This window comes from Emiliania huxleyi (assembly GCF_000372725.1).
Source record: "Emiliania huxleyi CCMP1516 chromosome Unknown EMIHUscaffold_17, whole genome shotgun sequence".
Classification (NCBI taxonomy): domain Eukaryota; phylum Haptophyta; order Isochrysidales; family Noelaerhabdaceae; genus Emiliania; species Emiliania huxleyi.
In genome coordinates, this window is record NW_005200881.1 from 288,075 (window position 1) to 303,589 (window position 15,515).

The following is a 15,515-nucleotide window of genomic DNA, read 5'->3' on the forward strand; positions in this document are numbered from 1 at the left end:
AGGCCACTCTCAAGGCCATACAAGCATCAGATCACCCACACTTGGGGAGGGTTGACATCGTGATTTCGCCGGAAAATTTCTTTTTTTGCTGTGAAAATTCCGGCGTGAAGAGAGGCAAAAACCCGACGGGGGGGCCCAGACCTACCCTACCTACCCCGTCATGCTGTCCGCCCAAGCAAAAATAAAATACACCTGCGAGCCCTGCCCATCGCGCCGCCTGCTCCCTCGCAGCCCCACCCGCGAACGAATCTCCGGTGCAATTGTCGTCGACATGCGAAACCAAGTCGCTCAGGAGCTTTGCGCCTTTGAGCCGCGCGACGGGTGAGAGATGGCGGTAGAGACCCACCCGAGATGCAGCGGTAGAGACCCACCCGAGATTCCGCGCCTCGCAGGTGCGGATACTGTCGCCGCGCGCTCGGCGCAGAGGTGCGGATCGAGTGCGCCGAGTGCACGCCGCGGCTGCTGCTCTGCGTCGACTGCCTGCGCGCGGGCGTCTCCATCCACACGCGCGGCCACACGCCCGCGCACAAGTACCGCGTGATTGACGTCGGCTCCGACGCGCTGCTCGAGGTTGGCTGGCGCGGCACCGACGAGCTTCGGCTGCTCGAGGGCGTGCAGCTGTACGGGTTTGGCAACTGGATGGACATCGCCGAGCACGTCGGTGGCGGCCGCTCGCGCGAGGCCGTCGAGCGGCACTACCGCCGCTGCTACCTCGAGTCGCCCCACTTCCCGACGCCCCACTTCGAGGGCCTCGAGGGCGGAGGCGCGGCGGAGGGCGAGGGCGGCGCCGCGGACGGCAGTGCCGCCAAGCGCCGTCGCACCGACAGCGACGCGGTGCCCGCCGCGCCGCCGCCAGACACGGCGGCCGGCGCGGACAGCGGAGGCGCGGACGGTGCCGGAAGCTCTGGCGGCGTGCCCGGCCCGGACCCGAGCGAGGTTGGTCCAAGGCCTCCAGAGGAGGAGTTTCGGTGCGCGCGGGTGGCGTGCCTCCCTCTCTCTCGCGCGCGCGTCTCTCTCTCTCTCTCTCTCTCTCTCTCTCTCTCTCTCTCTCTCTCTCTCTCTCTCTCTCTCTCTCTCTCTCTCTCTCTCTCCCTCTCTCTCTCTCTCTCTCTCTCTCTCTCTCTGGCCGCGCTTAGCACCCTCCTCGGACGCTTCCTGCAACCTTCTTGCCCTTCTCCCAGGCACCAAGACCGGATGCCCTTCGCTTCAGTTCAAGGAATCATGATGAGAGCAGGTACCAGGGCTGGATGCCTCTCCGGCAAGAGTTTGACGTCGAGTGGGAGGACGAGGCAGAGGCGCTCGTCTCGGAGATCGAGTTCGTGCCCGGCGAGCTCGAGGCGGTCGAGGCCGGCGTGGCGTCGACCGAGACGCGAGAGAAGACTGCGGAAGCTTCTCTCTCACGCCCCACGGGCGCGACTGCGACGCGTCCGCGGCTGCGAGCAGGCGCGAGAAGATGCAGAAGCTCCACACGTACAACGCGACGCTCGACGGGCGGCAGTGGAGGCACGAGCTCGTCGTGGCGCGCGACCTGCTCGACGACGTGCACGAGCAGATCGAGATCGAGCGGATCGCTCCGGTGGCGGAGGTCGCGGCGCGCGCGCGGCTGCGGCCGCTCGCCCGCTTCCACAGCGCGGCGCAGCACGAGGAGCTGGTCCAGTCGGTGCTGAAGCAGCAGGGGATGGCGCTCGACCTGCGCCACCTGCAGGCGGCCGCCGCCAAGGGCATCACCTCGCTGCGAGAGGCGCGCCCGCTCGTCCTCGGGGAAGGGGGGGAACCGTCTCGGAACCGTCTCGGAACCGTCTCGGAACCGTCTCGGAACCGGCCCCGCGTAGGCGGAGGCGAGCCGCCCTCCTCGGCCGCCGCCGGCGAGGCTGCCCGCCGGGCTCGGCAAGGGCTCCCAGGGCAAGGGGACCGGCCACCGCAAGGTCGCGGGCGCGTCGCGCACGGCGCGGCGCGCGGCCGCCGCGGAGGACGACGCGGCGGAGCGGGGCGCCGCCGCCGCCGCCGAGGTTGCCGCCGCCGCCGCCGCCTCCGCCCGGGCCGAGGCACCGTCGCTGCTGTCGAGCGAAGAGGCGGAGCTGTGCGAGCGGCTCGCGCTGCCGCGCCACTTGCTGCCGCGTGCCAAGCGCCAGCTCGTGCTCGCCGCGCTCGCCGGCGGCGGCCTCGCCAGGAGGGAGGCGGCGGCGGTGCTCCGGCCGGAAGTGGACACGGCGCGCGCGGCGATGCTGTGGGACTATTGCGTCGGGGCGGGGTGGGTGCAGCCACCCGCCGCGGAGGCGGGCGAGTCCGGCGCCGCGTGAAGTGACGCTGTGTATACGTCCCCCTGATACATCGCTCGACATCGCAGTCACTCGAGCGGCCTCTCTCGACGCACGGGTTCACGGAGTTGCATACAACGGGGTGCGGTGTTGTCTTTATTCACCTTTGTTTTTTATCATACAAAACCCTCTCCAACGCGCAAACGACCACACTACCCTTAACGCTTAAGCAAGCCGTACCTAGGTATCCACTCGTGGCCGACACGGTGTTGAAAACGGCGGAGTCACACAACCAGTACTTGGCAGTGCTCAGTGGACAGATCGAGACAAAGAGAGAGATGGAGACAGCACGAGACACGCGCACACGGGCTCACGGACTGCACCCTCGATCCCTCGCTACCTAGAGAGCGCAGAGCGGACTTTTCGCGGGCACACTCGCACTCTGAGACGCCCCGCGAATGACAAAGCAAATGGTGAGGCTAGCACGCAAGTGCTCAGAGTAAGACGGGGCGCATCCAGCGTTCCAGCCTCAGGCATCCAGCACGACAACTTCTCCTCGCTCCTCCGGCGTCAGGTTGCGGCGCACCAACTCCTCGCAGCGTGCGTTGAACCCCGACGGGCCGCTGACAACGGTCATCACCACTGCGTCCTGTCGTCGATCCACCAGGTGCTCACGCATCATCGCCGCGTCAATACGCCGGCCGCGGACAGCAGCGGCGCCGCCGGTCCGGCTCCGCTTGGGCTCCCTCGCATCTACTAGCACTGCCCTGTCCTTCTCCCTCGTGAGCACGTACGCGTAGCGGAAGCCCCGCTCGGGCCAGGAGGCGGCGAGATCCTCCAGCTCAGCCGCCAGCAGCGCATCCTCCAGCGTCCAGCACGAGTAGAGCATTTGCACGCACGCCGCTGCCGCCTTGGCCCGGCGCAGGAACTGCAAGCACGGCGCGACGCCAGTCCCGCCAGCCAACAGATTGAAGGTCAGCCCGCGCGGTGTCGGAGCGAGATCGAATGCTGGGATCCTCAGCGTCACCCTCGGCGGACTAACTGCGGCTAGGTCTCCAATCGCCGCCCTCGCGAGTTGGTCCGACATCTCACCCTTGGAGTACAGCTTGATGACCAGGGTGATCAGCCCGCTCCGCGTTGTGTCCTCGCTGGTGCTCGTCGGGGTGTACTCGCGGCTTACTCCCCCCATGGCCAGCCAGAGGTGCCACATGGCCGCCGGCTCCTGCGCAAAGGCGGCACGGTCCCGTTCCTCAACCAGCTGCAGAGTGTACTCGTCGCTGTCGGGGCTCAGGGCGCGGATTCGGAGCAGCTTGGCAGCCAGCAGCCTGGCATGCTGCTCATCAGCCGCGGCTCTCGTAGGCGCGGCCGGCGCAGGCTCTGGTGCAGCGTGCTCCGCGAGCCTGCGAACGAAGATCACACCGTCCTCCTCCTTTGTCTGGTAAGTCGGAACCGCCCATGCCGCCACGTCGTCCGAGCGACTGCATTGGCGGCGGGTCGTGCATTTGCCGGTGGCGAAAGAAACAAAGAGGCCCCCACCGAACTTGCTTTTGTGCTTCGGGCATCGCAAACAGAGCCCAAGGTCTCCGCCGAGGTCCTCAATGTCGCCAGAGCGGTGCAGACTGGCCTTCTTGTGCGGGCAGCTGTTGCTCATCGCAAGCAGGCGGCCGCCGTGACGGATCAAGACGATGTCGGTGCCATCAGGCAGCGAGTGGCGAACGGGCTCCCGTCCAACCTCGCGCAGCGCGCAGACAGCCACCCAGCCCATCTTTGCGTCCGCCGGACACAAGCGCGTGCGTCCCAGCGGCCGTGTGTGTGAGTGTGTGTGTGGCCGGACCGCGCCCAGGACCGGTCCTATCCAGGCGTGTATTCTTTTTGCATAGCCGTACATTATAACAGGGTGGAAGGGTAGGTCTGGGCCCTCCCGTCGGATTTTTCCCTCTCTTCACGCTGGAATTTTCACAGCAGAAAAAGAAATCCCGCCCGATCGAGTGATTTCTTTTTTAGTTTCCCTAAGTAAGGTAGGTAGGTAGGTAGGTAGGTAGGTAGGGGCACCGCAGGGGCCGGCCAGGGTTTTTGCAGAATTTCATCATGATGTAAGGCCAAGCAAAAAGAATACACACCTGGCCTATCCGGACGTTCTCGAGGTGGATATCCTTTGGCCGGCGCCGACCGTTCCAGGGGACGCACGCATACTCGTCAAGTCGCACGAGAGCTCCGCCGATGTCGTTGTGCCTCTCGGCGGCGGCCGGGCACTTGGGCGTAGGAGCCGCGGATGTGTGCCCGGCCATCTGCTCCTGCTTCCTGGCACATCCCGCGCGGCCCCGGCTCCGTTCCGGCATCTTGCGGCTGCGAGGCGGTGGTGTCTTGCAATTCGCCGCCACACAGGCTCGAGTCATGATGGAGGAGAGGGTGCGTCAAGACGACCACCGATCCGCAATCAGCGCCCTTCGCTGTCTGATGGGCGTGTGGCTCCTCTTCCAGCCTCTCAGGCACGCGGGGCTTGTTGACCGACCGCTCGGCCGCTCGGTGCTGCAGCTCTTCTTTGCAGCCCACTTCTACTTTCGCCTGTGCGGACTCCTCGTCGCCCGCGTGGACGTGTTTGCAGTCCCGCGCTCCAATAATGGCAGGCTGAGAAAGTTCGCCATGCGCGCCGCATTGCTGGCTCTCGCTTCGACCGCGTCGCGCCATCTCGGGTGGGAGGCTGGTGCTACCACGTTGCGTCGCGCCTTGCCGGGTGGGCTGGCGCTTGGCGTGGTGATTGCGCGCTCAGCGACGGCAGTCTTTGACCACTTCTCGTCGGAGCTCCACGAGAGCCTCCGCTACCTCGCCGCGAAGCGAGCCATCTTCACGCCGGAGCATGCCAGCGTGTTTGTCGACCTCGACGAGGCGCTCTCCAGCGCTTGGGGTAGCGAGGAGGAGCGCGCGCTGAACGAGGCGGCCGAGCGGGCGCGTGAGGCGGTCAAGAAGGCGCTCTCCTCAGGCTCCAGGGCGCAGGAGGCGGCTCGTAGGGCGAGCGCGCAGCGGATCGGCAAGCAGGTAGCGCGTACGGCAATCGCCGTCACGGGGACGGCGGCGGGGCTGGCGGTTGCATGCGAGCGTCGGCTACCACTCGCAGACCGCCTCCCCTCCCCGCCTTCACCAGAGGCGCTGGCCCTCTTCGCTCCCGCGCTCGTGGGGGCGTTTGAGCTCACGAGCGCCCTGCGCGAGGTGCGATACCTGAACGCCTTCCGCATGCGTACGGCCACGGTGCAGCTGGTCACCCTCGCTCCGCGGCTGCTGCGCCGTCCGCTCGGGTGGCTCTTTGCCCTCTGCAGGCTCCTTTTCGGCGGGGCGCGCTCCGCCTTTGGGTCCGCCATCCGCCTGGAGGCGCGCCTGGAGCGCAGCCTGTTGGGGCAGGAGTACGTCCTCTACCGGGAGGTGATGCGCTTCGCCCGGAGCCCCGCCGGCCGCCGCATCGGAAGGTGGGCCTCCGCGCTTCGTGAGCTGGCAGGGTGGCTGGCCTGGGCAATCAGGGGGGCGACGCTGGCCAAGGCGCCGGTGAGGTGGGCCCGCGGCTTCCTCCGGGGCACGCACAACGAGGTGTGGCCGTGGGCGCTCGCCGTCGCTGGCTACCGCGTCCAGACCGGCGCGCTGCCTCTCCACCGCGTGCCGGGGTGCGTCGGCAGGCTCTCCGCCGCGCCCGTCGTCGCCTGCTCGAAGGCCGTCACGGCGGCCTGGCTGGCGGCGAGGCGCAGCCTGCCCTGGCCTGCGGGGTAGGTTGTTGGGGCCCGCCTCTTTTGGAGATTCTACCAAAAAGAAACTCGTCGGCCCACAACATAACGGCGAGCAGAGAACCTCGAAAGCGCGCGCGATCTGTACCGGCCCCGACAAAGTCGGTGTGGGATGTCCGCCGCTCTACCACTCCCGTTCTCCAGCAGCCGGCCCGTCCCCCTCGCCTGGTCGCAGCACGTTGACTTGCCGTGGACCGGCTACCGTTGGCTCGTGCCGGCCGCGAATCTGAGCAGCCCGCAGTTCCTGACTGGAAAGGATGGGACTCTCCGCGTCACCGACTCGGGCGTCGTGTGGGGCGAGGTTACGCTGCAATGGTCTGGGCGGGCGCCGAGCTCGCTCAAGCACGTGCTCGTCGGCGAGTCCGCCTGGGAGCCGGGCGCCCTCCCGCCAGCGTCCACCTGCCTTTCCGATGACCACGTCTCCGAGGGCGCTTGTGTGGATGGGTTTTCGCTCGCAGATGGGTGCGCCTGCGAGGCGGGCGAGGCCGTCCTGCCCTTCACGCGGGTGGTGGAGGCGGGGAGCCGCGTGCAGGTCGCCGCGCTGCCGCTCGAGTACGGCCCGGATGTGGTCGCTCGCCTCAGCGTCTACTTCCGCCCGGGCGGCTGGTGCGAGTTCCTCGGCGGCGAATCGCCCGCGCAGTGCGCGACGGCGTGGGACGGGATGCGGCTTGGCGGCGGCGGCGGCTGCGCAGTCGAGCTCGCGCGCCAGTCTCTGGACGGCACCGTCGAGCTCTCCTCTGGAGGGTGTGACGCGCCGCCGTCGGGCGGCGGCGCGGCTCCCTTTCTGTGGAGAGAGGTGCCGCGCGGCCCGTTCGCCGCAACGGTGCGGGTGCTGCAGTGCTCCGACGTGCAGTGGTCCGCGGCTGGACTGCTGGCCACTGCAGCAGAGGCTCGGCCAAGGCCGCAGCCTGCCGGGGCGCTGGCGGCAAAGAGGACGGCCGAGTGGGCGGCGCTGCTGTCAGCGCAGTCCCGTGCCACCACGCTGCAGGCCGCGCCCGCCGGTGCGCCCCGCCTCGCTACGCCCCTCCTCCCTCCCTGCCCCCTCCCCGCCACTCCCGCCTCCTCTCCCGCCTCCTCTCCCGCCTCCTCTCCCGCCTCCTCTCCCGCCTCCTCTCCCGCGTCGGCTCGCCGAGACGCGTTGACTCGCCTCTGCTCCGACCTTCTGCTCCGGCCAGGCGTGCCCCCCTTCTCGAGCCACGCCCCCCACCCGGGCCGTCGCCGCGCCCCCGTCTGGCTGCGGCTCGTGCGCGCTTCGGACGGCAACCTCTCTAGACTGAGCAGACACCCTCCCACACCCTCCCACACACCCCTCCTACTCCTTCACTCCCTCCTGCGCCCACACACACTCTCCCAGACCCGCGGGCAGAGGGCGGAGAAGGACGGTCGCATCGGCGAGACCCCTCAGAGGTTGCGCCTCTCCTCGTCCCGGCCAGGCAACCTCTCGGCGTGGTGGCGAGCGTCGGCCGCACAGGCTTGGCAGCAGCTCGGTCCGAGCGTCGGATCCGCCGGTCGCTTTGCCGCTGCAGACGGTCCGCCGGGCAAGGCTTCCCCTCCCCACGCAGCCTGTGTGTGCGAGTAGGCCTCGCGGGGCCGCTGCGTGTCGGCCTGACCCAGCACACGTCCTCGCACAACTTCGGGTTCGCGCTCATGGACTCGTTTTCCCTCGAGGTCGGCGCCGCGGCCGCCGACTCGCTTCCCTCCGTTAGCGGAGGAGGAGAGGGCGGAGGAGGAGGGGGCGGCGTCTGCTGCTCGCCGCTTGCTGGCGGAGGGGAGGGTGCCGGGAGCACCGCCCGTTGGCTGCCTCTGCTCCTCCTCCTCCCCGCCCTCGCGGCGGCGCTGCTCGGCTCGCGGTCCGACTCGTGGCGCGAGGGCGGGGCAGAGGCCGGGGCCGGGGACGGGTCGACAAAGGGGAAGGGGTCGCTCGAGTACGGCGCGCGCGAGCGGGCCGCCCAGTCGCGCGGCTGGGCGGGGGTCGGTGCGTGGCGCGCGGCGACGGCGCAGCGCGTTGCGCCGGGCGGCGACGAGTTGGCGGAGGGAGGAGACGAGGCGGCAGAGGACGACGGCGCAGCGTTCTCGCAGGCGCGCTCGCCAGTCGTAATCGCGAGGACGCCTGCGCCAGCGACCCCCGCCGGCCGCCGCCCGCTGTCGACCACGGCGTCGGGCAGCTGGCGCGACTCGTGGTATTCGGCGCTCGGCTACTCGCGCTTGCCGGACGAGGCGGAGGGGCGCGGCGGGGCGGGAGGGAGCGCCGCAGGAAGCCCGACCGACAGCGCTCCTTCCAGTGCGCCGGACGGGGCGCGCGACCCCCGCCTCCTCGACCCGAGAGACACGCGGGTCACGCTCGGATTAGGCACGCCCTCGGACTGGTCGCGAGAGGTCGGGGTCGGGCGCTTCGCATCCTTCGAGGCCACCGCCGGCGCCTCCTTCGCCGAGATCGCTCTCCAGGGCGGGCCGTCGCAACGCCTCCCCGCCGCCGACGGTGCACTCCTGCCCCGCCCCCCCGCTCCCTCGCTCCCTCACGCGTGCAATGCGCCTCACGCGGCCGCGCCGGCAAGTAGGCCCTTTCCTTGCGCGGCTGGCGGCCGCTTGTGGCGCAAGCCGGCGGCGCGGCGTGCCGACGGGCGACTCGGAGCCGTCGGTCGCGTTTGTCGCGACGAGTTCGGGCGACCGCGTCGACATCCGGCTGCCCTAGGGCCGGCTACTCTTCTGCACGTACGTGAGTCGGACGACTGGACACTGGAGTCTGCTCGCTCTCGCTGATACGGTGTGTGTGCTCTACTGGTCGTTATGGATTCGGATCCCCCGCCGGCCGCCGAGAGCGCCGTGTGACAGGTGCGTGTGCGGTTCCCATGCTCGTGCCGGATCGGGCTCCGCCTCTTCTTAATACTTATACTTTTCGTGTGACGTGACTACAATCCTCTGTTCCTCCTGGCCTCGAGCTCGACAACACTCAACACCAACTCGCGATATACTCAACCAACCAGCTCGCTCTCGGCTCTCGCGACATGTCTCAACTTTCTCATGTGCGACAACTCAACACCAAACTGGAACCTCGCGACACCTCGAAAGACGAACCCATCCAGATCCAGCGGCATGTTTCGCATTCCACTCAGTAATTCCAGGCGCAGGCCCAGCAGGCTCTGAAGCCTGAAGCCCCTGAAGGTGAAGCAGCTCCCGGCCCGCGGCCGCGCGCGCATTCGCCCCTCTCAACTCTGCCGCGCAAGTCCTCAGACCCAGCCGCGAGCGCTGTCCGCTGAGTCCTGTCGCGTCTGGTCTCCTCTCAAAAGTGCTCCTTGTGGAAGACAAACTTGCCCTTGCGCGGCTCCGCGTACACAGACTTCTCGTCGGCTGCCGCGCCATAGTTACGGCGTTCGCGGCGGCGGGGCGGGGTCAGCGTGCGGCACATGGCGGAGAGCTGGTTGCTCAGCGCGCTCGGCCCGCAGACGAAGACGCCGACGTCAGAAGCGGGGAAGCTTTCGCCCAGTGCGCGGCCGACGCGGCCCCAGTCCGGCTTGCCCGCAAACTGGTTGTACGAGGCGTCGGCGGTGACTGCCTTGAGGTCGACCTCTCCCGTGATGTACCTGTCGCCAAGGAAGGGGCAAGGGGGGGTTCAGTCACGTGATCATGCGCGCGTTTCGACTGTAGCTGCGCCGCGCACGTGTTCAGTTCGAAGATGTTGGCGAGGGCCGTGTCGGCGAGGATGTCGACGAGCACGTCCTTGAAGGATTGAAACTCGCGCTCGTCGCGGCAGATCCAGAAGAAGGAGCAGCGCTTGAGCGGCGTCTCGAGGCGGTTGGTCTGCGCCTGCCGCGCCAAGGTCTTCAGGATGGACGCGAAGGGCGTCACTCCGATGCCGGCGGCGACGAGGAGGAGAACCTCGTAATGAAACACCTCCTCCGAAGAGCTGCCGTACGGCCCGTCCACGCAGAGGGACGGGCCGCATGACCGGCCGACAGGCACGCCCCCTAGCGGCGCCGGGATGGCCGGGCTGGCCTCGACCGCCCGCGTCAGGTCATCATCCGACAGCGACATCAGCCGCTTCGTGCGGATGCTCGGACGAGGTCCGCCCTCGACGTCCGACACGGCGGGCGCCACCGTGACCAAGTCCTGCTGCAGCAGGGCCTGGCTCAGCGCGAATGTCCAGTCCATGTCGGCGCGACAGCGGATGTGCAAGCTGAAGGTGTGGTTGTCCTCGGCCGACGACGAGACGGAGAAGGGGTGCCACTCGCTGCTCACCTCGCCGCACTGGAGGAAGACGTACTGCCCCGCCTTGAACTTGAAGCGGCGCCCGCTGGAAAGTCTCAGCGTCAACGCGAGAACGTCCTTGGTCGGGCTGTGCGCGCGGACGAGGACGACCGGCTTCTTGGCGCGCAACGCGATGCACTTGTCGAGGACGAGCAGGAGCGTGGGGAAGAGGCTGAACTTCCAAAAGCTGCGCGAGTGGAACCAGAGAAGCGCCAGCACCAGAACCCACAGCTTGTGCACGTGGCTGAAGATCGAGTACCCGCCAACCTTGCCACGACGGCCCGGCAGCCCGAAGCGCGCTCGGCGAAAGCGCTCCAGGCCAGTCAGCGACATGAGGAGCATGAAGAGCGCGATGAGGTGGCCCGACAAGCCGTCCCATCGGCCGAGGGCCTGCCCCGCGACGCTGCCACCGGCGCCGTAGGTCGCGCGCCACGAGTAGGCGGAGTAGTGGCAGGCGATGTGGCCGGCGGCGGCGGAGAGGATGAGCGCACCGATGAGCTTGTGGAAGTAGGCGGTGTCGTCGACCGGGAGAAAGGCTGCCGCGGAGGTGGTGCGGAGCCACGAGATGAGATTCCGCATCACCGGCACAAAGACGAGATTGCAAAGCACGTTGAGCGCCATCCCAAAGCCCTTGGCATACGGGTAGGACGGAGGGGCACCGGTCCGCTCGAGGGCGAGCCGAAAGCCGACACCCCAGAGGGCCGCGCAGAGGCAGAGCAGGGCGGTGGTGGCCGGGTAGCGGCAGGCAAGCGAGCGCTGCACCATGGCGGTGAGGGACGGGCATCTGACGAGCAGAGCGCCGAGGCGCGAGCGCGCGAGGCGCCCGTCTGGATGGTGCCGCGCGTGCCGCCGGAGCAGGCAGACGCCCGAGAGGCACGCCACCGCGAGGACGACCCCGACGGCGACGACGAGCGTGAGCCTCCAGCCGCGGACCACGAGGGTGGCCTTCTGGCTCCGGTTGGAGAAGTCGTTGTTGCGCGTCGAGATGTAGTGGAAGGTGCCCGGCCGATTCATCTGCACGAGGCCGCCATCAAAGTAGGCGGGCGCCGCGTTGATGTGCTTGCAGCCGCGCACGTCGTTCTCGTTGTTGGTCTCGTCGTCGCAGATCAGAGACGGCGTGCGGGCGCCCGCCATCGAGTAGTTCCACTCCTGGGGCATGCGGGAGACGGGCCCGGGTGAGGAATGGACGAGGAAGGCAGTTGCGTGAGGAGGGGGGGGGTGCCGAGGCGGGAGGCTGGGTGGCCGGGCGAAGGAGGGAGGGAGTGAGGGGCAGCCGCCTGGTCGAGGTAGGCCATTCGGCGAACGGTCTCCTCGTCCGAGCGGTGGGTCCACCAGGCCACCGCTTGCCGTTCGACGAACATGGACGCGACGGCGGGCTCGCCGCTGGCGAACGCTTGCCTCGCCGGGCGGCTGTCACCGAGGCTCGCAACTTCGACGAGGTTGGAGCGGTCGGTCTTGTCGCGCCCGTTGCCGTCGTTGCCGCCCTGGTTCGCGTCGCTCCCAGTCCATTGGAAGTGAACGCACTCGCCCTCGGACACCTCGAGGTTGGCGGGCACAAAGTCGTACTCGACGCTGGGGTAGACCTGGACGATGTTTCCCCGCCGGCCGCGCACGTTGAGGTTGTAGATGCCAGCTGAGGCGCACGGACCGCTGCTCGGTCGCCGCTTGATCTTGAAGGTGTGGGAGCGGTCCTGGAAGGTGCGGCCCAGCTGGTCGGTGTTTACGTTGAGCTCGAGCCGGAGGTCGGTGCCCAGCGGCGGGTCCTCCATCGGAGAGAAGCCCACAAAGTCGGCCTCCTCGTTCCCGCTGATCAGCGCGTCACCGCCGTTGAAGACAGAGTCCACCGGCGTCCGCGACGTCTTTCGACCGTCAAAGCCCGCCCATCCGTCGTAGTCGGTAGTCGAGACGTTGTAGCGCAGTCGGAGCACGCAAGTGGCTTCGTCGGCACCCGTCTCGTCGAGAACGTCGTCGGGGATGCTCCACACAAAGCGCGACGCGGCGAGGTCTGCGTCGGGCGTGCCCGGTGCGCTGGGTGCGGCGTTCCCGAGATGGTTGTCCCGCGAGAACGGCGTCTGCCCACAGCGCGGCGGCTTCGTGTCCCAGCGCCCGTACTCGCGCCACTTGCCTCCGCGCGCCACGCAGGCGGCCTCGTTGTTTGGGCCGGCTTCGTCCGCAGCCTGCAGCTGACGGCAGTGACCAGACTCGGCCAGCACTGCAGGGTCGCAGCAGTTGCCGTAGTCGCGCACGTTCTGGGAAGCGGCCTGGTAAAAGTCACAGCGGCGGAGATCGTCGGTGAGGACAGCGATGTCGCGCCACGGCGTCGGGTGCCAGTACGGAAAATAGTCCCGCTCCTCTGGGCACTCTAGCCCCTCTCTGTCGTTGTCGTTGTTTTGTGCCGGCGCTCCTCGGTCCTGCCGGGTGTTGGTTGCCCGGTCGCGCCCGCCCCCGAGGTTCTGATCGGCAATGTAGAGCCCCTTGTTTCGCTCGCGCGCCTTGCAGTCCTCATACCAGGCGAGAGATTCATGCAGACCGCGCTGACTCTCATTCGCGCGCCCAGCCGAGGGCGCCTGGCCCTGCGGTCCGCCGGCGGTGCCGTCAACCCTCGAGAACTCGAGACCGTCCCGCAAAGTTGGCGACGAGTAGGGCCCCGCTCCGTCGTTGCACATGTACTGGATGACGATTTCGCACTCTACGTTGCCCTGTTTGCTGCCGCATCCGTGCTGATTGGTCCACTCCAACTCGAGGACGCTGCCCTCGTAGAAGTACATCTGACCCTGCGCGGCTCCGGGCAGGCTGCGATTGTACTCGGTGCTGCCCGGGTTGAGGCCGCCGGCGCCTTGGCAAACGGGGTCACATCTGTCGCCGACCTGATAGCCGCCGGCGTTGTTGTTCTGCGAGTCGAAGAGACGGTTGTTGTTCTGGACGTTGTTGTTCTGCTCGTTGAGCTTGTTGTTGGAGCCTCGCGGGTTGTGGAGGTAGACGTCTCCGAGCAGCAGCGCCGCGGAGAGGGCGAGCATCATGGCACGTCTCCGAGCAGCAGCGCCGCCGAGAGGGAGAGCAAAAAGAGCGGTTGGCCTCGGTCTGGCCGAATGGAGGTGGATATCACGCCAAAAAGAAACGCTACTGCCCTTTCAGAGAAGCCCTAGCACTTTGAGCGTTTATCGCCCGGCGCCTCCCACTCCACTGCTCGTCAAAAAGGATTGAACTGAGAAAGAAGAAAATACACAGGCCTGGCGCTGCGCGCTGGTGTAGAGAGAGAGATTTTTATTAATGCGAGTTCAGACCGAGGACGGCGGCTGTGGCAAGAGAGGTGATGTTGTCCCTGCTCTCCATTCTGCTGTGTCTCACCTTTCCACACGAGACCCACGGGAGGGAAAAACACAAAAATCACCGCCGCGAGGACAACGGGACCGCGGCCACAGTGCCGTTCTCCGCCGCAGCAGCGCCCATGGTGGTGCCGACGGTGGAGGCAACCTCGACGGCAGACTCGAGCGGAGCGGCCAGGGCCACTGTGACCGAGCCCGCCGCCAGCGCGCTCTCCACCGCTGGCGCGCTCACTGTGCCACCGGAAGCCTCAGCCTCCGCAATCGCCGTCGTCGCCTCGCCCGCCTCCGGCTCTAATGTCGTCGCCGCGGCCATCCCTGTCGCCGTCTCCGCTGCCACGCCCGCCGCTCCTACCCGAGCCATTGTGTCGATCAGTGCGGACCCTCCGGCGGACTCCCCGTCCCAGTGCATCAGCACCGTGCTCCGCTTCTTCGACAAGCTCGACACCGACGGCGATAGCAAGCTCTCCCGTGAAGAGCTCGTCGCGGCGGTCGGACACGCGGCGCCGGCGCCAGGCAACGAGGCGGTGCCAATCACAGTGGCGGCGGCGGCGCAGGTCGCGACACAGACCTCGGCCAGCCCCGCTCCGTCGTCGCCACCGCCGCCGCCACCGCCGCCGCCACCACCACCACCGGCCTCGCCGCCGCCCTCCCCCTCCCCGGCGCCCTCGTCGCCCCCGCCGCCGCCACCGCCGCCGCCACCACCACCACCGGCCTCGCCGCCGCCCTCCCCCTCCCCGGCGCCCTCGTCGCCCCCGCCGCCCGCGGCCCCGGCCCTCCCGTCCTCCCCCGCGCCGGCGTCGGGCCCGAAGCCCTTAGCGCAGCAGCCCGGCGCAGATCGCGAGGTCACCGTGACGGTACCCGCGGGCGTCGCGCCGGGACAGAGGCTCTCCGTCACCTCACCCTTTGGCAGCGTCGTCGTGCTCGTGCCCGAAGGCGTCTCCCCCGGACAGCAGCTCCGGGTCAAGATACCGACCAGTGCGACCGCCGGCGGCGGCGCCGCCGACGCGCCTCCGACGCCGACGTCTCACCCGGAGGTACCCCCTCCGCCACCGCTCGCCCCCTCACTCCCGCCGACGCCTCGTGCACACGCTCACTCGAGGAGCGACGGCGGCGGCGGCGGCCGTGGCGGCGGCGGTGGACGCGGCGGCCGTGGCGGTGGCCGTGGCGGCGATGCCACAGGCGCAGGCGCAGAGGCGGAGAGCGAGCAGGGCCCCTTCCTGGATACTTAGTGTGCCAGCCGCTTAGTTGATAGTTGTTCGTGGCGATAAAGGAGGGAAGAAATAGCTCAGGGCCCGAGCGCCGAGGGACGGATAGGAGAACCCAGAACGGTCCAACTCCAAGTGCAAGAACGGGGAGAGAGAGCGGTGCGATTCCTGATCGGAAGAAATCTCCCCAACCGATTTAGAAGAAACCGAAAGTCCCATCCGCATCCGCCATCCCTCCCTTGGGTTGCCTGTTTTCTTTCTCGCCCGGCGGGCGCGGGGCGGGCTTCCAGGGCCCAGGGCCGGCGCTCCTTGCGGGCACCGGTGGGCACCGCGGCGGCACCTCTCCGCCACACCTTTGTGGCACCCCTGTCTTGGCGCTTTTTTAAGCGCCTGAGCTCCTCCCAAGGCTGAGCTCCTCCCTGCATCTCGCAGAATGTCCCTTTGTAACGTGAGAGAGTGCGTTGTGTTCTTGTTTCCTATCCGCTTTCTCTTTCTCTTCTTTTTCTCTCTTTCTTAGTGTTTAGAAGAGCCAGAAAGAAAAAACTGCCCAAGTGCTCCCCCCCACCCCCACCCCCAAGAGAGGGAAGGGAGGCACCGGCCGCCCCCAGGGATTCACGGGAAAGAGACAAGCTGGGGGCTAACAAGCTGCCGAGCCCAAATCACTGTGAGGGTCGTGATTTCTTGTTGGTCTTCAAAAATCTCAAAACACAG

The 15,515-nt window shown here is 67.9% G+C and overlaps 4 protein-coding genes across 4 annotated transcripts; 2 read left to right on the forward strand and 2 right to left on the reverse strand.

Moving 5' to 3' along the window:
- Positions 1-160: 160 nt before the first annotated feature.
- EMIHUDRAFT_202596 (hypothetical protein) lies at positions 161-2,300 on the forward strand (the record flags this gene model as incomplete). The annotated part of the gene is made up of 6 exons (XM_005784417.1): positions 161-321; positions 393-716; positions 948-968; positions 1,235-1,357; positions 1,444-1,753; positions 2,073-2,300. The coding sequence occupies 6 exons, from the start codon at positions 161-163 to the stop codon at positions 2,298-2,300; spliced, it is 1,167 nt and encodes a 388-aa protein (XP_005784474.1).
- Positions 2,301-2,419: 119 nt separating this feature from the next.
- On the reverse strand, positions 2,420-3,917 carry EMIHUDRAFT_434183 (hypothetical protein). Its single transcript, XM_005784418.1, has one exon. It carries the CDS (start codon positions 3,907-3,909, stop codon positions 2,788-2,790), a length of 1,122 nt encoding a protein of 373 aa, XP_005784475.1. The 5' UTR covers positions 3,910-3,917; the 3' UTR covers positions 2,420-2,787.
- Positions 3,918-6,117: 2,200 nt separating this feature from the next.
- Positions 6,118-8,937, forward strand: EMIHUDRAFT_449488 (hypothetical protein). Its single transcript, XM_005784419.1, has 6 exons — positions 6,118-7,029; positions 7,462-7,536; positions 7,608-8,097; positions 8,194-8,309; positions 8,379-8,507; positions 8,587-8,937. The coding sequence occupies exons 1-6, from the start codon at positions 6,141-6,143 to the stop codon at positions 8,718-8,720; spliced, it is 1,833 nt and encodes a 610-aa protein (XP_005784476.1). The 5' UTR covers positions 6,118-6,140; the 3' UTR covers positions 8,721-8,937.
- Positions 8,911-13,960, reverse strand: EMIHUDRAFT_449489 (hypothetical protein; the record flags this gene model as incomplete). Its single annotated transcript, XM_005784420.1, has 5 exons — positions 8,911-9,609; positions 9,687-11,422; positions 11,578-13,300; positions 13,665-13,747; positions 13,952-13,960. The coding sequence occupies 5 exons, from the start codon at positions 13,958-13,960 to the stop codon at positions 9,309-9,311; spliced, it is 3,852 nt and encodes a 1,283-aa protein (XP_005784477.1). The 3' UTR covers positions 8,911-9,308.
- Between the last annotated feature and the right edge of the window lie 1,555 nt (positions 13,961-15,515).

What these genes read in the sequence shown, in the direction of transcription:
- EMIHUDRAFT_434183 (XM_005784418.1), bottom strand. Translation starts at nt 3,909, where the DNA reads ATGAGCAACAGCTGCCCGCACAAGAAGGCCAGTCTGCACCGCTCTGGC.
- EMIHUDRAFT_449488 (XM_005784419.1), top strand. Translation starts at nt 6,141, where the DNA reads ATGTCCGCCGCTCTACCACTCCCGTTCTCCAGCAGCCGGCCCGTCCCC. An exon ending in GCTGCAGGCCGCGCCCGCCG is followed by an intron (nt 7,030 to 7,461) that starts GTGCGCCCCGCC and finishes CGTCCCGGCCAG; the next exon opens with GCAACCTCTCGGCGTGGTGG. An exon ending in GCAGAGGACGACGGCGCAGC is followed by an intron (nt 8,098 to 8,193) that starts GTTCTCGCAGGC and finishes GGCGTCGGGCAG; the next exon opens with CTGGCGCGACTCGTGGTATT.